This window comes from Parus major, chromosome 3 (assembly GCF_001522545.3).
Source record: "Parus major isolate Abel chromosome 3, Parus_major1.1, whole genome shotgun sequence".
NCBI lineage: Eukaryota > Metazoa > Chordata > Aves > Passeriformes > Paridae > Parus > Parus major.
In genome coordinates, this window is record NC_031770.1 from 55,462,480 (window position 1) to 55,488,621 (window position 26,142).

The following is a 26,142-nucleotide window of genomic DNA, read 5'->3' on the forward strand; positions in this document are numbered from 1 at the left end:
CTCCTGCAAGGAAAACAAGGAACACATAACAACACCTGCAAGGTTGTTTTGTGTCCCTGAGGATTGTTTTAATTCTTTCCCAGACTACTTTCTCAGGACCAGTCTGAGAAGCTCTGCAGCCTGTAATATGTACAGGCACTGTCAGAATTTAGCATCCATAGACTACAGTCTTTTCTGTTTAATTGTTGGGACCTTCAGGGAGGACAAGCTGTGTTCCTCTAAGTCTAATGAGCTGCTTGGCTTTAGCTGGTTAAGGAGAGCATGATAGTTTTATCCATTTGTTCTTACCAAAAGTTGAGCTTGGCACGGGGATGGTGTCTTCTTACAGGTTCACTGGACATTTGTACTGTTATTTCTGTACTTTCACAACCATGTAGCTAGCTCTAGGGTTTCCGATTAAAAAAAAAAAAGAAGTAGGAAAATTTGTAGATACCCAGATTTACCATATACATGGATAATTTGTTCTTGTAGACCTGGATGCATCTGGATGAAGATTACCAGGAGCTCACCAGACAGCTGGAGTCTGTTGAAGGAAACATCCCCACTGTTGGTTTGGTAGAAGAGACAGAAGACAGGCTTACAGACAGGATTACACTTTTTCAGGTTGGTGCTTTGTAGATATTCTCTGTAGAAAAGAGGGGTTAAAGGGATCTCTGACAGTCATCAAGTCCAGCCTACCGCTTGAAGCATTACAGTTGCCATGGGCTGGATCAGCAACAGCTTTGGAAACCTCAAAAGATCAATGTCCCACAGCTGACCAGAGGACCAGTTGCGGTCCTGCACCACCATCTGCTATAAAAGGTTTTATGTAATGCCCAGTCAGTAACATCAACTTTCAGCTTGTCACCATTGTCATTTTTATATTGTGTGGCACTACTGAGGAGCATTTACCTCTATCATCTTTTTAATTCTGCCTCAAACAGCTGTAGATCTTTGTTAGACTGGCCCTTAGCCTCCTGCTCATCAATCTGAAGCAAGCACATTTCCCACACCCTCTTTGTGAAGGACATGTGTTCTAGGTCCCTAAATAACTTAATAGTTCTACACCAGACCCTGACCATTTCCTTCTTCCTCAACTCAGTGAGAGATGGGTAAGAGCACAATCAGAAGGAGTAGATGTGGCCTCATCAGCACCATCTAGATGAGGATAATAAAATAACTTCATCTGGTTGTTCACAGCCCTAATATAGGCTGTGGCTTGCCTTAAAAGTTCCAGGTTAAATATACTACTAATTTCCTTCCTAAGCTGTACCGAGAAATACAGCTAGTCAGCCCAAGGTGCGGAAGTTGCATTTCTTCAGACTTCCAAGGTTTCTGCTGTCTCCAGCCTTTAGTTTAGTAGAGTCTCTGGAATCAGTCTGCCATTTTTTTTGTCCCAATTACTCTCCCTAATCCAGTGGATTAGTGTCATCCAGAAATTTACTGAGGGAATGCTGGCTGCCATGATCCATGCCATGAATATGTTGAAGATATTTGGGATAAAATATCAATAATCTCTGGAGCACTCTGCCCAGTGCAACCTGCCAGCCAGGCATCAAGCCTTTGATCACTAGCACTGATACTGGCAATGCAGCTCACTTTCAGCCTACCAACACTGCATTTATCCAGACATGAACTCTCTCTGCTGCTAGAGGAGGGTCCTGTGAGAGATGGTATCAAAGGTCATGCTGAAGTCAGTCTGATCCACAGAGACAGTAATTTTGTCAAAGAAGTCTGGTAGTGAATTTAAGTTGAATATTCCTGGTTGTCTCTTGGTCCTTTTTGTCATTGAAAATGGAATTCAGGAGGATGTAGTCCATAATCTTTCCAGAGAGCAAGGTGAGACTGAACAGCCTGTGGTTCCTCAAATTGCCTTCCTCCCCAGATGCAGCAAGTAGTTTAAGTACAGGCTTTCTACCACATCCTGTTTCTTTGGTCTAGTGTTTTGTTTTTGTCTCCTTATACTAGACATTTTAGTTGGGGGTTTTATATTCTCTTTTTTGTTTTACAGAAAAATGTCTGTCAATTTTTTTTTTTGAAAATTGACTTTGTGTTATCTTTTTAGTTGCTTTACCGGACAGCTTTCTGATTTTCCAATGTTATGAGGAAAACAAACAATCTATTGTGTGTGGGGGGGGTTGTTTGTTTGATGCTAGGCATCATTTTGTATTGGTTCTAACCCTAAATTATTTTTCTTCTTTTGTTTTTCTTTTCAGCTACATCAGCTAGGTTTTTCAAATCCAGATTCTTGTATTCCATTATATCATAGATTTTATTAATTGGCCACATTTAGCTTTAAAATCCATCATAATAAATTTATGATTATCTTAGAATAAGCCATATCTAGGAATTTTCTTTTTTTATATATATGTGTAAATACACAGACTTACACATAAAGATAATTTTTTTCAAATCTATTATAGGCTCTATTTTTGTGAAAGAGGAAATATGAGTGATAGAAAGGTCATGTGCTCACTATAAGATTGGTAGTTTTGTACCTTTTATATTCAGATTACTTTCAACAGAGCTGAAAAATGGGAATGCATGTACATTTCACACTGAAACTTATACCAATGTACAGCTGTTTTTAAAATCCATAGTATTTGTGAAATGATGGTGGAATTTAGCCAGTATATTTGCTCACATGTACAATTTCTTTTACCCATCCACAAGTCACCATTTAAATTAAATCTGTCTCAGTTCCAGGTTCATTCTGGGTAATAGTATTAACAGCCTTTCCTTTTTCATTACCTTTTTTGCTTTCTTGTGCAATAAAAATTGGTCTCTGTATTCAGGGGTTTGGATGGCTGGGATGATCTTCTGTTTTGTTGCCATGAAGAGAAGAAGGGTAGATTGGTAAAAGAGTGAGATGGCTAGAGAGCTGAAGATAGGCATTGGAAGGGCTGAAGAGGGAACCACTGTTAATAATTTTATATTGGACATCTTTATCGTTCATTGCAGTAGATGGTGGGTTTTCAGCAGATGGTAAAGTAAGTTCTGGTAAAGTTTCAGGTATAGAATATCTAGACGAAGTAGGAGGAGAAGTTCATCATAAGGAGGAACCAGTAGACATACTGATATGATTGGGTTTGTGGCAACATGTTCAGCTTTTGAGCAGATTACCTTCATGATGGTTCTTGGGGAGTTCTAGAGCTGGAGCAGAAATAAAAATTGATGTTCTGTGATGACATTGGATGTGCAACAAATTGCAGTAAAAGGAAATTAACTGTTGAGAAAGTGTGGTAACAGTTATATAACCTTCTCCTCTGTCATTACAGCATCTGAGATCTAACCTGACTGAATACCAGCCTAAATTATACCAAGTGCTGGATGATGGGAAGAGGCTCCTTTTTTCTGTTAGCTGCTCAGAACTCGAAGGTCAACTGAACCAACTAGGAGAACGCTGGTTAAGTAACACCAGCAAAGTCACCAAGGAGCTTCACAGGCTGGAGACAATACTGAAGCACTGGACAAGGTAATGCTGTGTAATGGTAAATACAAAGATCTTCGCCTGTGCTTTTCAGGTCAAAGCCATTCTGAACCCAGGCATATTTGATTCAACATTTAAAAGAAAGGAAACTGCTCTTCTGTTCTGCAGAAGTGCTGTTGTAGTCTCTCATTTATAATAAAAGATAAAGCAGATAAGAGCTGGTGCAAAGAAATGAGAAAATACTTTCTTAGATGATTGATTTAGAAGCCCCGTGTGCATATAAGTTGATCAGCTGTGTGCTTTGCTGGGTGCCATGAGTAGCCTCAGCATCTTTTAGTGGATTCATTGCAGCTTCTGGGTTCTTGTGTGTCTGTGTCAGTGCGTATATGGAAGGGAGCTTTTGCTACCTTGCTAACGTTCATATGCTACTTTTGAAATTAATTATCTAACTGGTATCGAAACTTTGTCTATGAATCCCTGGCTTATGTGTGGACACTCATATTCTGTTATCTTACTACTTGCTTGGCATGTGAAATTATATGGAGATGGTTTCTGAAAAAGAAAAAATTAAATTTCTGCTCTGAGATACTTCTTGGTAAAGATTTAGGAAGACTGAGCTTTCTAATGGAAGTGAAAAGTCTGTTTATGTGCTTTGGGTGGGGTTACAGCTTGTCCAAAGTGGTTTGAGACCTATTTTTTGTCCTTCATTAAACTTTTTTCTAAAGGCAAAACTTAGGCACTCTTAAAAATTGTGAGCATAGTGGCTAAAATAGAGCTTCCTGATACCATGCCTGTCTGTAAAATTAAACTACTTCAGAATTTTTCTGAAATTTGATTTAAAAAATTTCAAATCTGGCATTCAGTATCTTCCTCTAACACATGGAGGAAAGACTGCTCAGTTGGAGGCAAGAAGTGGCAATGACTGTTTCAGTCTTCTTTAAACATCTTCCCAGGTATCAGAGTGAATCAAATGAATTGACACAGTGGTTGCAATCTGCAAAGGAGCGACTTGAGTTTTGGAGCCAGCAGTCTTTGACTGTTCCTCAGGAACTAGAAACAGTCCGAGACCACCTGAACTCCTTTTTGGTAAGTTGTTCACAAACCTGGGACACCTATTTCTCTCCAATTACAGTTACATAGTTGATTAACCAAATGGTTATACTTCTTCTCATAATTGATGAGTATGTAGGTATGCTGTTCTTCAAAATGCTGGTATTTGTGCACATTAAGCACTTCTTTGCTATATGCAAGGATTGTAAATCTTGAGGATTCTGAAAAAAAAAAAAAAAAAGATTTTATGACTGAACCCAGTTTTTGTTCTTATTCTGAAATACAGCTGATGAATACCAATAAAAAGTTTTAAAGGGAAAGGAGGATATCCTTAGCTTTCTAAGGTTCTAAAAGTCTAAATAAAATAAAAAAAGTACCTAATTATTTCCACAAAAAATGGTTCTGCTTACAGGAATTTTCAAAAGAGGTAGATGCTAAATCATCACAGAAATCTTCTGTCCTGAGTACTGGGAACCAGCTCCTCAGGCTTAAGAAAGTAGATACAGCTGCATTGCGTGCAGGATTGTCCCACATCGAAACCCAGTGGACAGAGCTTCTCACACAAATCCCAGCAGTGCAAGAGAAGTTACACCAGGTAAGAAAGCCAGCAATGGCCTTCGACATTCCAGAAAACTGAGTCTGTACAGTTGGCACTGATTAGTTGCTTCCTTTCTCAATTTTTCCATGTGAGGAAAGATAAGGAAAAAAGTTATTCCTGTTTTATTGTGGGAAGGCTTACGCTTAGTTTCAAATCCTGCCTGTCTAGTACCCATCAGTATTACTTTCAGACATCCATAGTGATATTTGTTAAATTTTAATGAAAGAACAGGTGGGGTTTTTTTCTACACATTGGTATACTTTCTGGAAAAGGGTTTTTTTCCTCGTGCCCTGCCAGGTTTGGGTAGTGGTTTTGTTCAAATTGAGTAGGTTAGGTTCAAGTCTGTGAAAGACAAAATAGGTCTAAAAACATTCTTGATTTTTGCTAGTGTGTATAGGCTCAAGAGGCTTTTTAGTTGTGCAGTTTTGGGGTTTTAATGCCATAATACTGAACTTTGAGAATTATACTGATTGAAAAGTTGTCTTAATATGTAGTTGCTGGGGAGTTATCAGTGTAAGCTGTTGCTTTAATTTGTAGCTTAGAATGCCCTTAGAGTTAGTGACAACTGATTTATGGGGAGAGAGGAAGGGTCACAAATCTTAACTGAGTCTGTGATAGCAAACAAAACAATGTCATTCTGTAGTCCTTGTAATGAAAAATATATATGTCCACCTAAAAATGTCATAGAACATATTCTTGAGTGATTAAATGCAGGCAAGCAGTACTCTGTCAGCTACTGAAACTGTGTAAATGCAAAGCAAGGAATTCTTACCCATTTTCTTCACAACATGAGTTATAAGTCTGTTATCTCAACAGCTCCAGATGGACAAAATTCCTTCTCGCCATGCCATCACTGAGGTTATGAGCTGGATTTCACTGATGGAAAATGTAATTCAGCAGGATGAAGAAAATATAAAAAATGTAGTAGGACAGAAAGCAATTCAGGGTTACGTCCAGAAGTACAAGGTACTGAGTTGCAATATTATTAATTTTCCTTTTGAATTATCCTCATTATTACCACAATTAAATATATATAAATATGTGAAATATAAGTGATTTAGGGAAAAAAATTACCAATTTAGTGGAGTGGTTGGAATTGTATGCAAATTAGAACTGCAAAATATTTGATACTGCAGAAAAGAAGCCAAAATTACTTTTACTCTGCTGTTTACTTATGGCGGGAATATAACTTTTAATATGCTTACCTTAATTGCTAGGAAAATCCAAAGCAATATGTACATTATTAAAACCTTATTAGATCTGCCAGAGTGGATGCAGTACTCCAGGCAGGGTCTGGAGCAGAACAAAGGGGCAGAATCACCTCCCTGGAAATGCTGGCCACTCCTCTTTTGAAGCAGCCCATGATGCAGGTGGCCTCCTGGGCTGTGAGTGCACCCTGTTTGCTTATGTCCAGCTTTTTATCCATGAGAGCTCCCAGATCCTTCTCTGCAGGGCTGCTCTCAATGAGAACATCTCCACAGCACAGGTGCAGCACCTTGTACTTGACTTGTTGAGCTTTATGGGTTTCTCATGGGCCTTGTTGTAAAGTTTGCCCAGATGCCCTGGATGGTGTCCCATTCTGTACTTGTATCAACTGTGCTGCTCAGCTTCATGTCCTCTGCAGACTTGCTGAGGATGCATCTGATCTCACTGCATCATTGATAATGCTTATTAAAGAGCACTGGTCCCAAAGTAGAGCCCTGAGGGACACCACTCATCACTGTTCTCCACCTGGACACAGAGCCATTGACCAAAGCTCTCTGGCTGCGTCTATCCAGCCAAATCCCTGTCCACAGAATAGTCCACCCTTCAAAACCATGTCTCTCTAGTTTGGGAATAAGGATGTCATTTGGGACTGTGTCAAATGCCTTACAGAATTCTAGGTAGATGGTATCAGTCAGTCTTCTCTTGTTGTCATTCCATAGAAGGCCACCAGATTGGTCAGGCACAATATGCCCTTAGTAAACCTGTTCTGGCTGTTTTGGATCGTGTCTTTGGCTTGTATGTGTCTTAACATCGCTTCCATGAGGATCTTTTCCATGATCTTCCCAGACACAAAAGTAAGGCTAACCAGCCTGTACTTCCCCAGGTTCTCCTTTCATCCCTCTATAAAGATAGGAGCAATGTTTCCCCTTTTCCAGTCATTAGGTATTGACCTGACCACCATGACTTTTCAAATATGATGGAAAGTGGCTTGGCAACAACATCAGTTAGCTCTCTCAGGACCCTGGGATGCATTTCATCAGGTCCCATGAACTGGTGCCTATTGAGCTTTATCAAGTGGTGCTGAACCTTCTCTCTGCTTACAGTGGGAGAGACTTGTTTTCTAATACCTGGTCAATTGCTAAAAAACCCTTTAGTTGAATTGTGATAAAGATGTAGCTGTTGAACATTGTTCCTCTGTTTTGCAGGAAGGTGAGAAATTGCAGTACTTTTGTGCTGCTTTGTTAGTTCAAATTTTTTTTTCTTTTCTAGGGTTTCAAGATAGATTTAAATTGCAAACAGTTGACTGTCGACTTTGTGAATCAATCAGTGCTACAAATCAGCAGCCAGGATGTTGAAAGTAAACGCAGTGACAAAACTGATTTTGCAGAACAGCTTGGAGCAATGAACAGACGCTGGCAGATCCTGCAAGGCCTGATAACAGAAAAGGTAAGGAAGAAAATCTAACTGCTCTGGAGTGAACTGTCAAAATGCATAGAACATTAAGATTATAATGGTTGGAAGTCTACGTCAATCTTCTCAAACAGTGTTAACTTTACAGTTAGATCAGAGGGGACTTGGTTATCTGAATCTTGAAATTTTCAAGGAGAGATTCCACATACTCTTCTGAGTAGCTGATTCATGCTTAACCACTCTGCTGGGGACAAGTTTTTGTCTTGCTCCCAATCAGTACTTCCCGTGTTGCGATTTGTGACTTTTATGTCTTCTCCTTTTATTGAATATCTCCCAGAATAGTCTGCCACCACTTTCTCCATGCCTTTCTACAAGGAGTGTACAGCACAGTGAGATGATTCTTTTGTCCTCTTTTCCCCCAGCTGAATGAAGCCAGGGTTATTATTAATTCTGTTAAAATACTAGATATATTTTAACTTGCTTTCAGTGAAAGCACTGAATTCCAAGAAGGCATTACTTTGCATTGATCTTCAATGATTTATATAAAAAAATAAAGATAATTGTATGAGAAACTGTCTACTCATTTTTCATTGCAGATCCAGCTCTTGGAAGGTCTGCAGGAATCCTGGACAGAATATGAAAATAATGTGCAGTGCCTAAAAATTTGGTTTGAAACCCAAGAAAAGAAGCTGAAACAGCAACAAAAAATTGGAGACCAGGCTTCAGTGCAGAATGCTTTGAAAGACTGTCAGGTAACGTCTACTTATAAATAATAGTGTTTTCTTTCCAAGAGTTTAAAACAAAACTTGATAAATTCATGTAAAATCCTCGGTGAAGTCAATGACTCAGCTCTTGACTTCAGTAAAGGAGAGATTTCATTCCTAAGGTGCAAGCAATAAAAGAGGAGGAAGGAGCCATAATGTCTCAAAGTTGCCTAAGACCAACTAAAGTTGTTGTTATTTTTACACTGGACATTTCAAAGCTTGCCAGGTGAACTGAACTAGAAGACTGTCAAAGGAATATGTTGTCATAGCTGTTTAGCCAGTCTTAAGGTTTTTTCCCTGCCTTTTCGCTATCTTTCCTCCATGGCCCACTGTTTTTTCCATTATTTTTCCATCTCATATGTTCCACCTGACTATTCAGAGAAAAATTCTACAATCCAAGGAAGTTTTATGCTTCCATTCAGAAAGTTGGGAATTTTGTTGTTTTTGTTTTTTTCAAATATCCAGAACAGGAAAGAGAGTCACAATTATGATGTACAAAGATGAGATGAGGCAAAGTGCAACTTTACATAATGCAGATAGGTTTGAACCACAACAGTTTTTCACATGGAATTCATACAAGGACAACACAGCAGTGAACTGGGTATCACAGTTATCCCTGAACATCTTACTCAGAGTAGCACATATTTAGATAGTAAGAAGCTTACCTCTGGAGCTGCCAGGCCAGAGCTAAAGCTTACAGTTGTGTAGGCAGAACAGTTACTTTTGAATTGATACACAAGCCTCCACACAGTATCAGGCATCACATAACTTTTATTCAAAATAATTTTGTCCTACCAGATACCATACAATAAATTGCATGCCAAATCAAATTAAAACTCTGTCAGGCCAACTGGATGCACAAAATCTTGATGTTCTCATCACCATAAAAGGGTGTGTTTATGTTTCTTTCCTTCATGAATTTAATTAATGGGAGAAACATAATTTAGCATTCATCTCTTTGCAAAGAGAACAGCTGTAAGATCAAATGAAATGTATAAAAGAATTTGCTCTGTTACCTTTGTTTCTGTAAAGGCAAATAGGGTGGTTAGGCCAGATATGTTAGAGGTCAAATTTTTTTCTGAAATTGTTGACCTAAGTTGTCAATCTGTCTGAAGTTTAGTTTTAATTCAGTTTTAATTTAGCTTAGTTTTAATTCAGGTATCTATGGTTTCAGCACAATAAACCCATACAGCTGAAGCAAGGGTAATTTAACATAGCCTGACATAATCAGCAGTCTGTGCTTGGCTGGAGTTCAAAGCTGAATCTGATTTATCACCTTTTTGATTCCTTTTACTCAGGGAAGTTAGCAAATACACTTGGGGAGTTAGTTATGAATGGGGAGACTTTGATCAGCAGAGAAACAAATTGTTTAAGAAATAACTGTATCAGACACTCCAAGATATCTGGTTCAGCTAGTGCAAAAGCTGGAGTTTATTTATTAACCAAAGTTAGTTGCTCCTTAGTGTAATTTTAATAAGTGGAGTCAACCATTTTTTCCTGACAGAGTTAGAAAAAATAATGCATCTTTAATTCAATTTTGAATTTTAAATTATAAATAAAAAAGCCTTTTTCAGAGAGAAACAGAAACATTTGCTGGTCTTGGTGTTTGAAACTTATGCCTTTCTTACATTCGGAATTCTGGAGCAACCTTGTATAAAGTAAAATTACTTTTTTCAGTGTAAAAATACACTGTTTGGAAAGTCAGCTTTATTACATTCAACTTAGAAGTGTTCGTGTTGTCAGCTGGATAAAAAATGATCTATTACTCTGTCTGCTCTGGAACAAGGTCATGGCTAGATGTTTGAAGAAATGTGAAGTAATACAGAAAAAAAAAAAGACTGAGAATAAATATTGCCACAAAAATGCTCTCACAAATATGTATATAGACAAAAGTGTGTCAGATTTTTGGAGGGATAAATTCTATTAATAACAGGTGTTTGCAAGACTGGGGAGAATTTTGCTCCAAATACTTTCCCAGCTATCTACAATGTAAAGTCTCTTATGGCAATGGTTCACTTGTTGTGTTTAGGGATTCATAGGGAGTGGAATTTATTAAAAACCTGGGGTTTCAGGCTGACCAGAGTTCTGCTGTATTATTTTCTTTCTCTGTTGATCTGTTTCTCTCAGTAAGGAGAGGCTTGCAGAAAATGACAAAATAACCTGAGATCACATGGTTAATGGAGGGGTAACACAAGGTTGCTGCCACCTCACAGTGTACTTTTGGTATCATACTGGCAGGTAAACACAAAGGTGTGCTGGCCTGCAGCCTGCAAGCCCTACTGCCCCACTCTGCTCAGACTCAGTGTTTGTGCTTCCCAGAGCTTCCCTATGAGTCACAGCACTGCAGGACTTTCTTGGATCTGCCTGCACCATGCTATGAAATTATATAGGTAGTTTCCCAGTTAGGAATGGCTATTTTTAACTAGTTTTTCACTCTTACAAGACAGCAGAAAATTATACAGAAGTTTTACATAGAGACATTAACATAGAAGTTAATGCTTCTATTTAAATCAACAAACTGCAAGACTTCAAAGGGAACAAAAAATATTCAGTGAAATTGCTGTTGAGTTATTAATGTCTTGAAAATAAAACATCAAAATATGCTAGCATGTGTCCTATTTTTTAAACAAGGAGCTTATGGGCATCTTTTCTATATCAAGGTGTTATTTAGTCAATTAAATAAGCAAAAATACCCAGGTCTCTTTTTTCTTTTTTTTTCTTTTTTTTTTTTAGGAATTAGAAGAATCAATAAGAGCAAAGGAAAAAGAAGTAGAAAATGTAGAACAGAGTGGTCTTTCTTTGATACAGAACAAGAAAGAAGAAGTCTCTTCTGCTGTTATGAATACACTGCAAGAAATTAACCATTCCTGGGCCAATTTGGATCACATGGTAAAAGAATCCGTGAGGGGAAAATTACAGCTCTAGAAATAAGGCATGGAGGAGAGGGGGAATTAGCAGTTGCAGCTATTGGATTTCTTCGGAATTGTGTCCCTCTTTCCATGTCTCTAGCCATCAATCTCCAAGTTTGTGTGTACGCTCCACATAAAATGGGTATAATATTTCTTGTTTCAGCAGTGCTTCTAGTCATTGTAAATGAAGCTTTTTAGATGCTCCCTGATATTTAGTGTAAAGGAACCAAATTACCTTTCAGGAATTAACTTTTCAAGCCCACAGGTCTCACAGAATAAGGAAGAGATCAGCATTAATTTTCAGCATTCAAACTTTGATCAACATCAGTCTGTCTTCTCAGGAGGAATGCATTTTGTTAGTGCCAGCCTCTCTGCTGATTTCCATAGGCCGATTATCCTGCCTTAGAGATGTGTGTAGTCTTAAGAAATTTCACTTGATCCTGCTCTGGACTAAAGTAAAATGAATTTTGACATCTTTACAGTCCATTCCATCCAACCTTTTTTAAATGAAGAACTTTATGCTATTCCCATTGTAAGCCCAGCTGATGGTTGTACAAAATCTTCATTATTCAATAGGTTTAAAATAAGGCATGTAGGAAAAGAAGCATGTGAGATCCAAAGAAAGAAAATAATTTAAAGATATTCCAAATAGCTTGAATGCTTTTAATTTACTTTTGTGTTTATTCCTCCTTCCTCCTAGGTTAGCCAACTGAAGATACTGTTGCAATCTGTTCTTGATCAATGGAGCATTTATAAAGTGGCTTATGAAGAACTAAACAGTTACCTGACAGAAGCCAGATATTCTTTGTCCCGTTTTTATCTTCTTACTGGTTCTCTGGAAGCTGTGAAAGTCCAAGTTGATAAACTTCAGGTGAAAAGAGCTCACATTCTCTGAAATTGCATGGTTGCACATAACTGCAGATTTTGGCTTATAAGAAGTAGAAGTAAAGACATACTGGCACATTAAAATCACATGACATTAAAAGAACACTTTATAAACCAGCCACTGCATGTTTCATTTTGCAGAAAAATTAATTTGGCATAGTTGTTTTCTTTTTAGATTTTTGATGCCATTCTTTATAATTTGAGCAATACCATCAAATTGTTACAAGTTTTTAAATGATGCTAATGGCCATTAAAACTAAAGTTTCTCATGCTACTTCATCAGGCTTCAGAGCTACAAGTGCATGTTGAGATCACATTTTTAGACCCCCAGCAACCTTGCAGTAGATTGATAATCAAAAAATAATGTTTCAGGAGCTGAGACACTCACATGTTCTAGTAATTTACCATTGTAAAAAAGCATAAAATACAAGGAGATTCCTTTTATAAAATTATAAACTAATAATAATATAAATAAATAATTTAATTAAATACAAATATTCAAATTATTGTTCTATTACATAAAAACCCTTTTATTTCAACAATGGTTTTCATCTTTGAAATGAAAAATAATTATGCAAACATTTCTGGGTGCCCCAATTAGAAGAACTTCTGTTGCTGTTAAGCTGTTCTTCTGTTATTATTTACCAGCAAATTTAAAGTTACATTATAATTTAAATATTTGTGTGATCTGAATTCCAGACATATATAAAACCAAAGTATTATATTACTTATACTAAGCATGGACAGCACTTTCAAAACCAGGATTTAAAGAGAATCCAAGAATGGACTTTACAGCCATTCTGGATTTTACACATTAGAGAGAAAGAGTTGGTAAAACAGTAGATACAGAAAATTACATTTTTTTTCTGATTAAGATTTTGAATTTTTAACTCAGGGTGAGGTTTGCTGGGCTTTCAAACTGTAATAATATGCATAAAAATATTTAAGTTTAAAAAAAGAAAAAAGAGCATTTTCAGAGAATCATAGAGTTGGTAAGGTTGGAAGAGACCACAGTGGGTCATCTGGTCTGACCTCCCTGCTCAAACAGCATCATCCCAGAGCAGATGGCACAGGATTGTGTCCAGATGGTTCTTGCATATCTCCAGTGAAGGACACTCCACACCCTCTCTGGACAGCCTGTTCCCGTACTCTGTCACCCACACAGTAAAGAAGTTTTTCCTCGTGTTCAGCTGGAACTTCCCGTGCATCAGTTTCTGTCCGCTGCCTCTTGTCCCACTGCTGGGCACCACCAAGAAGAGCCTGGAAACGTCCTCTTGGCACTCCCCCATAAGATATTTATGTATGATAATGAGATCCCCTCTCAGTTGTCTCTTCCTGAGACTGAACAGGCCCAGCTCCCTCAGCCTTTTCTTGTGAGAGAGATGTTCCAGTCCCTCATCAGCCTCACTTCCCTCTGCTGGATAAAACACACTTCCCTGACAGACATAAATCAGGGTGGTAACTGAAGGAGCGAGACCCTTTTGTCAGAATATAGCTTTCTTAATGTTGTTACTTTTTCATCTTGTTCTAAACAGGAAAATGTTGTTTAGTTAGTTTTCATCCATCTGTTAACGTTTTCAGATCTGAATCAGTCCATGTGCTTACTCATTCTTTGTTTAAAATAATTTCTTCTTCAAGATTTTTACATTTTGCAGAAATACAAGATTAAAATTTACTTTTTGCTCTATTTGATATAAAATCAAATTAATCTTTATATTAAACACCCTATTTATATGAAACACATAAAATAGGTTTTCATTCATAATCTAATGCAGTTGATGCATACTATTTTGAAATGTTTCTACATCTTGAAATTTTGTTAACTTGTGATTTGGTTTTGTTTCATTATTATTCTACTCTAGAGCCTACAAGACGAACTGGAAAAACAAGAGAATAGCTTACAGAAATTTGGTTCTGTGACCAATGAATTGTTGAAAGAATGTCACCCACCAGTGACTGAAACACTTACCAACACCTTGAAAGAAGTGAATATGAGGTAGAAAATGTCTTTGTCGATTTCAGTTGCAAATCTGTATTTATCCATTATCCAGTTTTCCATTATCCTACTTTTCTTAAATATTATTATTTTAAGTTCCTGGGGTTATGAGGGATTTGCTGGAACAGGAAGGATTATTCCTTTTGCCAAGGACTGGAGTAAAACTCTCATTTACTGCTCATAATAAATGAAACACCTTCTCCGGTGAGCATTTGGGCATTAATGTCAGTAGTTTTGCTCTGCATTTGACTGCCAAACAAGATTCATAAATACCATGCTGGAAAATAATACTGTGCTTGAAATTTGAGAACTGTGTCTGAAAATTTTTTTTGCAGTGTTTCAATGGTTTGCATCAGCTTCCTCAAATTTTAGGTTGCTATTTCTAGTTGTAGGAAGGGCATCATAAACAGGAAGATCTAAGCCCCTCACCAGTACCTTGGCAAACAGCTTCCCCAGCTTTGATTTCAGGCAAGAACTAATAAAAGGGTTTACTCAGATATAGGAAGGGAAGATCCAGAAGAAAAAACATAGTTTGGTAGAAAATTTGGATTATTTTTTTGAAAACAGAATCACATCACATTTATTTTAATCTATATTCAGTCCTGTCCTAGAAACCAAAAGTAGGAGGAGGGATTATTTAACCCCATTTCACAAAAGACACCATAAAATTTAATAGTTTCAGTGATGGCTGGCAGAATTTTTGCTCCAAAACCTTTGCATTTCATCATACAATAATAATTGAGAAATATTGTGATTTTCTTTAGTAAGGAAACAATTAGGCACATTTGAGAAAGCATGTGTTCATGGTTGCTATTAGAGCAAAAAATACAATGGGAAATTATTCTAGGAAGGAATTCAAAGGGAGATTAGATATTTAATTAGATAATAGAAATATAAAGATTTTTAATATGTCTGGGAATATTTTACAAGTGAGTTACACAGAGCTTTATGACTTTAAATACTGTGTTATAGTTTGGGAGGAAATGGCAGGAGAAGAAATGGTGCCTCGTTTACAGCTGTTCTGGGCATCTTCGACCCTCACAGGAATCTGCTATTAGCAGTGCATAGCTGGTCATGGATACTTGGTGATGCTGAGGGTACTAAGTGGAAATAGCAGGAGGTTCACTTCAAAAAGTGTGCTTCAGCTCTGACCACCAGCATTAAAAAACAGCATCCAGGATACAGCACAGATCACACAGTTGTGACAGGTCAGGACAGCCTGGATTGGAATTGAAACAGAAATTTCTTGGTTTGGTTATTTTCACCAAATGTCTGGATCTTGATTATTACCATTTTTTTTAAAAGTCAAGAGACCATGGGAAACAGCAGAGAGAACGTGGGCCATGGATAGTTGTTTTGGACTCCCAGGCTTTGGTTGCTTATGCAGTCTCTTCCCCAGGTGGAACAACCTCCTGCAGGAGATTGCAGAGCGGCTGCGTGCCAGCAAGGCCCTGCTCCAGCTGTGGCAGAGGTACAAGGACTGCTACCAGCAGTGCTCTTCCACAGTCCACCAGCGAGAAGACCAGACCAATGAACTCCTGAAGACTGCAACCAGCAAAGACATCGCTGATGATGAAGTTACTACTTGGATTCGGGACTGCAATGTAAGTTCAGTTAAGCTTTGCAGCTTTTCTCAGCTCTGTGGGCTAAATAAAATCTCAAGAGGCTCTCTGTTGCTAAACTCTGTAGTTGGTGTTTTGGAATCTTGTATACTAACCTATTTCATTTTGCTGATGCAGCTTAGACATAGGAGAGAGAGCTCAAATCTCATGAGTGTCTCTAAATTTTAATCCCTCCATTAGTTGTTGTGATGTTGTTTCAGAAGCTTGTATCTAAAGTCTTCTGTCTGGAGAAGGTGGATAAATTACATCATGTGACTCAGTTTCCTGCTTAATGAAGATATTCATGCTTGGGAAAGTATCTCTACCAAGCTCTTTTTAGTTCCTTATAATAGAAAGAAACTCAAAATTATTTGACTATATTGCCACCAGTCAAGACTGTTCACATTTTTAGAATGATGGAGATGTCTTTATCCTTCCTTATGGAAAGACACCATTCACTCTGAAACCTTGAGATTCTTCCTTTTTCAAGGTTGCATCTCAAGGCAGCAGAATAGTTTATCTCCTCTCTGTGCTTGTATTTTGGTTCATTTGAACATAAGTTAATGTTAAGTGTCATTGACCAAAAAAATAAAATATGAATTTTCTCAGTTTAAGCAAAACAATTGCAGTGATAAAAAACCCAGCTTGATAGTGTTTAAAAAATAAACTCATTCATGATCTATCTTTTGGAGCATTTGCTGCCATGGTCAGGCACCATGGACTGGCAATTCAAATTGTTTGGTTCAAATAATTTATTTCCTGATGTCCCATTCTTTAACAATTATGTTAGGCCATTTACAAAAGTTATTTTTTCAGCCCTCCTGGTGAATCATAGCAGGAAGCAAAGGGAGGCCTACCTGAATCAATTCACAGTGAGGGCTGCCACTGCTTAGGACGATCATGTCAGTAAATTCAAATGGTTTCTTTCAATAGTTACTGTCTCATCAACAACTCAGGCTTGCTCAAAGGTACTTGAGCACTGTATTTTTTCTGTTTCTTTCAGTACAGGTTCTTTGACATATCTTTTTTTTATTCTTCATGTCATACAGAATGCAACTGGAAAGTTTGATGTTGAAATGCAGTAGTAAATAAAAGTTTTCCTTACAGTGTCTGAGTTCACTCATTTCATTCTTCCTTTAAATCAGTGGATGATGACACCACCAGAGTGCCAGGTTAACTGTGTGTGTCTTTATTCAATGTGTTGCCACAGGATGTACTGGCGGATTTGAAAACAGCACAGGAGTCTCTGGTTGTTCTTCAAGAGCTGGGGGAGGAGCTAAAAAGCCAGGTGGAGGCTTCAGCAGCAGCAGCCATACAGTCTGATCATCTCTCTCTGAACCAGAGTCTGACAACCCTAGAGCAGACTCTCTGCAAGCAACAGGCTGTGCTCCAGGTACATAGACAGTGTTTACAGTCCTCAAATGGGATCATCCTGTGGTCCCTGAAGACACATAAACTAGCTAAATCTGCCTGGGAAAAGGGGGTAGTGATACCTGTTAATCAGCTTTTCCTGGACTTCCCTGGAAGCCAGAGCTGAGAGTAGAAAATATGCTCAAGTCCACCAAAGAGACCTTGTAAGAAGGTCCAAATTCTGGGAAAAGGATAGCAAACCTCATGGAGGAAAACATCTGTGTGGAATGCCAAGGTGGCCGTGTTTTCTGCACACAGCAATAGTGCTAACAGCTGGATCCACAGCTACTGCTCCCCTGAAGACAAACACTCTTCCCACCTATTTCTTCAACAGTAAAAGAAATGAGATATTTTGAATATTGTGTAGAATTGATTTTTTGCTGTTCCTATTAATGTCAATGACCAGACTGACACCTACTATTTGTGTCAAAGTCTGTTTAGTAGATGTTGCCAAATTGCTTGTGTCACCAGAGACTAAAGAGCAAAAAAGGAGTGGAAAAATGTATTCTATAGGAAACTATTTGGATGAAAAAGACACAAAGGTAGCATCTTCTTTTTGAGAGAAAAGAAGAATTACTCAAGAAATCCATCAGTGTCTCAGATGTCATTACAGTATAACTGTACTTTGAGGAGACGAAACACAAGAAAAGTTTTTAATTTAAAATTGCAGTAACAGTTACTAGTTCTCTCTGCTGGCAATAAATAAAACAGAGGAGTTTCTTTCATAAAAGAAAGTTAGAAAAGTTTATCTATTTCAAGGTAAGGAGACATTTATGTACTTCGCTGAAGTTGCCTTTGCTATGATCAAAAATCCTCTTCTAACTTTAAAAAAAAATCCAACTAATTCCACAGTCTGCAAGCAAAGCAGCAGTTACAATTCCTCCTAGCCAATTCCACTGTTTGTAAATCTATAATGAGAATAAACAGGAGTGTAATGTCAATAAGGAGGCTGTGAAGCCAAAGTTACTAAACTGTGGATCCTTTTGTATTCAAGGCTGGAATTCTGGACTATCAAACCTTTTCCAAGAGCCTGGAAGTCCTTGAGACCTGGATAACAGAAGCAGAAGAAACATTGAAAGAACAGGATCCCAGTCACTCATCTGATGTCTCAGCAATACAGAGTAGAATGGAGCAACTCAAGGTGACTAAGAAACAAAGGAAGTGCTGGGGTTTTGCTTCTGTTGGGCTGGTTATTTCCAGTGCAGGGTATGCACAGATACCATATATGCATTCTATAGGTGGCAAAGGACTACCACTCATGAAAAGTTAAGACTGAGAACCTGAAGTTTGGTGGCAGTCAGGGAATGATTGTCATGTTGTCCCTGAGTAAAGATGAAAAGGGCAGTCAAACTGTTCAGAATGAAATAAATAACAGATCAAAATGGGCATGGAAACTGTAGCAGTTTTTGGACATTTTCTTAATCTTGTTTTCTCCCTTTTAATTTATTCAATTCCTGTGTCTCAGTGGTATATCATTTAGGTAAGAAGAGATCTATACATTTGGGTGACTTGATATACTGAAGGAACATTCATAGTGTGTACTGTGTTATCTTCATTTGACACCTTGCACACTTCTCTCTTTGTGGATCTTCTTTTTCCCCTCTCCTTTATTCAGAGGCCATGACAGGAAGTTGCTGAACTTTGCCATCTATGCTGGGTTTGTTATTGTAATCTTCCATTATTTTTCTATCAAGATTAACTACAGACAGAATTCCACTTATGGAGTAAATTGAGTATTTCTGTACTGCAAACAAAAACATAAAAATAAAAAGTTTAATAATGTCAGTGGGAATTTGCCAGCCTATGATTCAGGCTAAGAAACAAGGAGAAAAGCTCACTTATTTTGACAGTATAGGCATACAGCTTCAAACACCAGCCTTCTTCTTCAGCTCTGAGCTGTAAATACCCAATTCAGCAAAACACATTAGTGCAATCTAAGTATACTTCTCTGCACACTTTTAAACATGAACACAAGTCTTCTCCTGGTCTGGGACCAGAAGATGAAAACTGGAAATGTAGTTTTTTTCCCTGTCATAGAGATTGCTTACCACTTGGTGGCAGCCAAGGCCATTCTAAATTTAACTAAGTGCTAGTTCATCATTTTCATGTCAATAATAATGTAATTCCTGAGCTTCCCAGTAATCACTTTTGTTGTTTGTTCCAGAGTCAAATGCTGAAGTTCAGCAGCATGGCCCCTGATTTGGACCGTCTTAATGAGCTGGGTTACAGGCTTCCTCTGAATGACAAGGAAATCAAAAGGATGCAGAACCTGAACAGACATTGGTCTCTGATCTCCCCTCAGACTACAGAGAGATTCAGGTGGGGATAGAGATTGTTCTACAGTTTTCTAAAAATTACAAAGTATACTTTTTGCAGACTACAGAAATGTTTCAGGTATTTTGTTGACCAAAGTGCCTTTTTTCAGGTGTACTTAAAAGTAAAGAGCACAGCCATTATGCTGAGATGCTTGTTTTGCCACAGATTAACAGGATTTGAAACGAGTAGGACTGCTACTTTTCTAAGTATTGACTAAATACATTCAATAAGGCAGGTAAGTGAGAAAGATATTACCAATCTGATTTGGAATTACCTAAATCCATCTCTCTTTTTTTCTTTCAGTAAGTTGCAGTCTTTCTTGCTGCAGCAGCAGACGTTCTTGGAGAAATGTGGGACATGGATGGATTTGTTAGTTCAGACTGAGCAGAAGTTGGCAGTAGAGGTTTCAGGAAACTACCAAAGGCTTTTGGAGCAACAGAGGGAACACGAGGCAAGTAATCATATATATTTATACATCGCTGAAACACGTACTATTTATACATAGAAGGAACGCACATTCTTTTTTTGAATGATACAATAGCATGCCTTGAATTGTATTTGTGTGCACCATATGAGGAAAACTTAAAAACAGGAGCATGCAACCATGTCAATAATAACCAGCGTGGAGGAGGACTTGAGTGTCTGTGTATAATGTATCACTATGCCTATGAGTGTGTGTTCTCTATGTTTAGTCTACTTCAGATTCATTTGTACCAAGGAAACCAAAGCTCCTTTAAAAGCCTAATGATTCTCATGCTGTTTGGTTCTTTGCCTTCACTCATTAACTGGAGAAAATATTTTTTCTGATTTTGTTTATTTTTTACTAAATTATCAATGCATATAGCATTTAAAAAGCATGTTGAAGAGTTTTTTGTCAAGTACTGAGTTATATAAATCACCATGGGGCCTCCATTGGATAACATTTCCTTGGAGAACAAGCTGATTTGGTCTTTGCTGTGTGCTAGAGTCATTTGTTTGTAAAAAATCAGGAGCTAGGACAGCTTTTGCTGCAGGGAAAAACTGATTCAGAGTTTTTACTAGTACTAGATTCAGAGATTATGATTCTTCTGTGAAGTCAAGTGGTGCACATTTTTTCTCCACCCATACTGTTACTGCCAAGAATCCTGGTAAAGATCAAGTAAAAGAAGTCAATTTTCATACCAGAGCTCCCATGTGGCCCCAGTAGTTTCAGTTCCCACAACTTTTTCTGTTGACCTTCCCTTAGACTCAGGATGGATTACAGGAAGAGTTATGTCCTTCCCCCTCTCCTGCCTTTTATCTCACAGCATCATGTTTGAATGCATGTATGATAGCAAAAAGTAATTCACAACCATCTTTAGCATACATTTGCCTTAGCATCTATCTGCCTTTGCTTTCACAAATATCATCTATTTGATTTCCTTTCATCGCTGTCAGCATTAACTGGACAGTCTGTGTAAGTTTAAACATCTCAGGTCTTTGAGATTTGAATGTTCAGAAATCATTACTAAGTGGATGATTTCCTAGTGTTGTTGCATCTTGTCATAGCTAGAATTCTTTGAAGGGAGTTAGGGCAATCTTCTTGCATTTGTTTGTCTTGACATCTCAGCTTAATTCCTTAAACTTTGATCTGCGCAGATGAACATTACTTGGGCACTCTATTTAAGACCTTTTTTTGCAACTGTAAAGTCAGTTCAGAATTAAGATGATTAATATCTGTTTTTCTAAATACTGCAGTTAATCCTTAAAAAAGTAACCTGCTTTTATTTTTTTTAACATTTTTGGCATTTTTTACAATCAAAATGAATTCATTACAATGTCCTTTTCAGTGCTTCCTGATAGTCACTAAGAATTTTCTTTCCACTCCTTGTGGCTGAAAGGGTCAAATCTCTACTTCTTGAGATGCATTTTCTTACCGTTTTGCTTTGCAGTTTTGAATATAATGAGAAAATAGTCTGTTTACACCTGGATTCCTAGAATAGATATTGAAATGCTTCCAGCTCTATTATTGCCTTTTCAGTGACTTGTAACTTTCGCTGGTTTTTACCCAAAGAAGACCCCAACCCACCTCAGTGGCCTTATTTAGAAATATCTTCCTGGTGGAGTTTACAAGGTGGAGGTGATAGCTTTTTCAGACATCATGTGCTAACAGTGACGTCTGCATCAGACTGCCAGGACAATCTCGTAATCACTCCTGCACAGTTCTGCAGTACATGGGGCAGTGCTTGGGACACCCGTGCAGTGGGAATGCACTGAGACAAGCACTTGAGAAAAGTGCTGGCAGGGGAAAGGGAAGGAAGTTGCTTGCCAACTCAATTACCAGATTTCTTCCCAGTGCGCTGGTGTTGTACATTTCAACACTTGCCCTCCTTTCCTTCTCATTTGAACTCCTGTTTCTGTGATTCATGGTGGTCTACATGTGATAATAAATTTGGGTGACAAGTGGTCCTACATAAAAGAGTATCCATCTTATGTAGGTAGTGTAAATATGGAAAGGAAGTGGGTGGTGACCAAAATATCTCTACTTTTGTGTAGAGCTTGAGTACATCCACTCTAAGCAGAGTTCATCATGCTTGATAAACTTTTATTTCACCTGTCCTCCTAAAAAAGTTACAATTATAAAAATTACAAAAATTAACATTTTCCCTTTTGAAGGAATTGGTTTTGCTGATTCTTAGTTTTCCTTTCATATTTTGGGAGGTGGAGGGGGTAGGGTGGGAAAGGTTGGGGTTTTTGGGCAGGCAGCTCGTTTAACTAGTTGCAGCCAGTTGTGTTCTATGTAGTCTCAATCTGTCAATGATGCTGGTAGATGCTGCTACCTCCAATGCTTCATATCCCCTAACTTGACAAAAATAGATGTGACAGAAAGTAAAATTTTTGCCTTTTTGCTCAGCTTTCTGAAATTCTCAGTTCCCCACTATTGTGGCTTCATTCATGAGATAATAATAGCATTCAGTTTCCCTCTGATTCATACTCAGTCAATGATAAGTGCCAAGGTATTCAAAGAACACTATCAAATATTTCTGTAAAGAACTCAGACAATACTATTTATTTCTATGAGAAAATATATGACCTGAATAGCACTTCAGAATTAACTCAGTCATTCAGAGAGGAAAAGTCCCATTTTGAAAAATTACTGCATCATGTAGAAGACTTAAGCTACATGCAGTGTGCTTGAGGGATTTAAATGTGGAGGATGCAGGGATTGGTACAACCACAATTTGAGCTGGTGGGCTGCCATATAACAGGAGTGGAGAATAGTAGCTCTTAGTTCAGGCAATGGTGAACTTCTGTCAACTGCAAGTACCATCACTTCTTAAAGAAAAAATATCTCAAGCTTCATGCCAGTATACTTTTTCTTTGAATCTCTCTGTAAGCCTTTTGAACATAGAGTGGGTCCAGTGATGCCTGAATATACCTTCATTAACACAGAAATATTTCTGAAGAATGTTATGTAGAGACATGGTCCATTACTAAAAGAAAAGATGTTTTTAAAAATAAGTTTAAGTAGTTTATACACTTGAGTTTTGTTTTCTTAAGTAATAATTAGGTAATTTTTTGTCTTAAGTAACATTTAAGTAATAAGAGGGTTTAAAAAGTTTTGCGGAAGTTTATTATGCCATTATTATTTGTAGGGGAAATTGGAAAACAAATGTGAAAACTTGGAAGAAGTGGAAAATTATTTTGTAGCTCCTATACATAGTTGTCTATTTCTTTTAAAGCTCTATTGACAATGTAAAAATGTATTGAAAGTTTATATAACACTATCACACATGGTCTGTGTAACAAAACAAAAGATTATGAAATTCTTAAACATGTCATAAAATAAAAAGTGCCCTTTCTGTCCAAGCAAAATATACTTTTATCTGGATTTTGTTGTGAATTATAATGTCGATCACGTAACTCTATTCAGAAATATAAAACCTAGTTTCTGTTGATAAAATTTAGCTTTATAATATTGGTCTTGAAGAACTAATAATAATTACTAAAAGCAGCAAGTACCTCTAAAATGAGAGTTTGCAACATGTTTCTATTAAGGCCATGACAAAATTCCCATTGAATTAAGATTAAATAAGATTAAATACATGAAAATTCATTTTTATCAGTGTGTACAGACAGAATTAAAATGTAAGATCTTGTTTTAACACCCTTGTCTCCTGTACAACAGCTATTCCAGGCAGAGATGTTCAGCCGCCAGCAGATTTTGCATTCAATTATCTCTGATGGCCAGCACCTCCTGGAACAAGGACAGGTGGATGACAGGTAGACATTGCTGTATTGTTGCTGCTGCTGGTTATGTGAAGTTGTGCTTAGACTAGCAGGAGACTTCCAAACAGAGAAGGTAGCAGATAGCAGTGTTCAGATCATGCTCTTCTGAAGTGGAAGTTACTATTATTGTGGTTAAGCTGTTAATTAGCCAGATCTTAAGACATTTTTCTTTAGAATGCTGAGGGGCATGTGAATGCATTTGGGAATACAATAACCTTCTGAGGCTGCTTCTCTGGCAAAGATTTGTCTTGGAATATCAAGCGTGTTACATATATATCTATTCCGATGTATTTTCGACATGTCACTTGCCCCAGAGGAGCTTGCAGTGACACATTTAGTGCCACTGCATTTGATTTATGCCACCTGGGGATTTGCCTCTGCCAGGAGGATTCCCTACTGCCATTTAAGAGCACCTGCAGCCTTAATGTGATGGAATAGGAATTCATTGATGCCTGGGATTTTGTTTTAAATGCTTGTAATCAAATGAATGAAAATCAGTGGATCACCAGTGGCTTCACCTGTGCTTATAAACTGACTTTCCCAAGGTTATCATAGTACTAAGAGGAACTGTTCATTGGAATGTGAGAATTTTATTAATGGTGTGTATATCTTATGTCTGCTTTGAATTCAGTAGTAAATCTGGGGGTGAATTGTGAAATCTCCATGATTTACTATGAATTTGACTAATCCAGACTGGCAAAACCTGTGGGTTTTCTTCCTGTATTTCTGGGAAGAAGGTAGAAGAGTTTTGTGCATTAAGGGCTTGGGGTTTTTAAGGTCTCAGAATTGGATCATTTTAACTCTCCCAGTATGTGAGGTGTGAAGTTATTTTCCTCAGTCAGCCTTCATGAGACTTCAGTGCTTTTCTCTTAGTGTTTTGTAATTGGCTGACAGAAACATTCCTTGGCACTTCAATTTCCTTTATTAAGCAAATATATGAAAGTAATAAGGTTACTATACATATTTTTATTATTTATCTATTTGTAATAGGGATGAATTTAATCTGAATCTGACTCTTCTGAGTAATCAGTGGCAAGGAGTAATTCGCAGGGCACAGCAGATGAGGGGGATCATTGACAGCCGGATCCACCAGTGGCAGCGCTACAGGGAGATGGCAGAGAAGCTGCGCAAGTGGCTGCTGGAGATGTCCTGTCAGCCAGTGACCGAGCTGGGCACTGTTCCTATCCCATTGCAGCAAGCAAGAGTGCTGCTGGATGAAGTGCAGGTATGTCTGGCGTGTTTGAACAAAAAGGAAAAAAATCCCTGCCTTTTTAACTTGTCTTCACCATTTAAAACACTCTTTAAATTGTCTTAAATTAATATCTACTCTGCCAGTTCTTTTTTGGACCTGGTGTAACATCAGAAGTGTGATGGAAGCAACGTGGAGTTCATAAAGAACATGAAAGAAATAACTTACTGGGCCCTTGCTCTCAAGCTGTTTTTGCTTCTGTTTTTGTTTTCAGCCAGTGTCATGCTGAAATGGTCTTGAAAAGATAGTGATGACCTGCTCGAGGAACATATAGTAGTTAACAAGTATTCCTTGTGTGTTCATCTTCATGAGAGGCTAACAGTATCTAGTAAGCAGCTTGGTGTCTTAAACCTTTTTAGGTGGAAGATGGATATAATAATAATAATAATAATAACTTTTATAAGCATAACAGGCTCTTGAGAAACTCTTTAAGAGCATTTGAGATACTGACACTAAGGGGGAGAAAGAAGTCTTTCATGTGTTCCTCTCCTTGGAGAAATTTTCTGAAGGTCTGCTGCAGTAAATGATTGTGAAAATATTAGGGTAAAGTATTTGGACCATAGCTCATGCGTAAGACAGAATATGCAACCAGTATGGGCTTGAGAGTGAATTATTGAATTGTAATTAAGTGCTAATTGTAAATAAAAGGACAAAGCTGACAGAAAACTATTAATATTTTCAGCTTAAAGAGAAAGTTCTCCTCAGGCAGCAAGGGAGTTACATCCTCACTGTGGAGGCTGGGAAGCAACTGCTGCTCTCTGCTGACAGTGGAGCTGAGGCAGCCCTGCAGGCAGAGCTTACTGAAATCCAGGAGCGCTGGAAGATAGTTAGCACTCAACTGGAGCAACAAAAGAAACAGCTGGCTTTGCTGCTAAAAGTAAGTGTGCAATTTCTTCTGTACTTCTTCAGCAAGTTTGTGGTTTCTCACTGTGAGCCCTGGTGGAGGAAACCTTTCTCAATGGACAAGCACAAATACAGGAACTGCATTTATAGTACATGAACTAACAATTTCCCTTCACCACCTCTGAAAGTGGATGTGGTAATACTTCATAACAAGCTTGCATGTCAGTTGTATTTTATAGATATTGTAA

General features: G+C 37.8%; 1 protein-coding gene across 10 annotated transcripts in view; it reads left to right on the forward strand.

Annotated features, from left to right (window-relative positions):
• The window catches only part of SYNE1 (spectrin repeat containing nuclear envelope protein 1), a 301,154-nt gene that overhangs the window by 228,163 nt on the left and 46,849 nt on the right, over positions 1-26,142 (forward strand). For all 10 annotated transcript variants that reach the window (XM_033512756.1, XM_033512754.1, XM_033512746.1 and 7 more), the window contains 18 exons: positions 472-603; positions 3,258-3,454; positions 4,363-4,495; positions 4,872-5,054; positions 5,874-6,023; positions 7,533-7,709; positions 8,270-8,425; positions 11,171-11,326; positions 12,047-12,217; positions 14,094-14,227; positions 15,627-15,831; positions 17,039-17,221; positions 18,233-18,379; positions 19,403-19,557; positions 19,858-20,005; positions 23,702-23,796; positions 24,793-25,027; positions 25,734-25,928. In XM_033512756.1, coding sequence (XP_033368647.1) covers positions 472-603; positions 3,258-3,454; positions 4,363-4,495; positions 4,872-5,054; positions 5,874-6,023; positions 7,533-7,709; positions 8,270-8,425; positions 11,171-11,326; positions 12,047-12,217; positions 14,094-14,227; positions 15,627-15,831; positions 17,039-17,221; positions 18,233-18,379; positions 19,403-19,557; positions 19,858-20,005; positions 23,702-23,796; positions 24,793-25,027; positions 25,734-25,928 — 2,952 coding nt within the window. The remainder of the gene's footprint in view (positions 1-471; positions 604-3,257; positions 3,455-4,362; positions 4,496-4,871; positions 5,055-5,873; positions 6,024-7,532; positions 7,710-8,269; positions 8,426-11,170; positions 11,327-12,046; positions 12,218-14,093; positions 14,228-15,626; positions 15,832-17,038; positions 17,222-18,232; positions 18,380-19,402; positions 19,558-19,857; positions 20,006-23,701; positions 23,797-24,792; positions 25,028-25,733; positions 25,929-26,142) is intronic.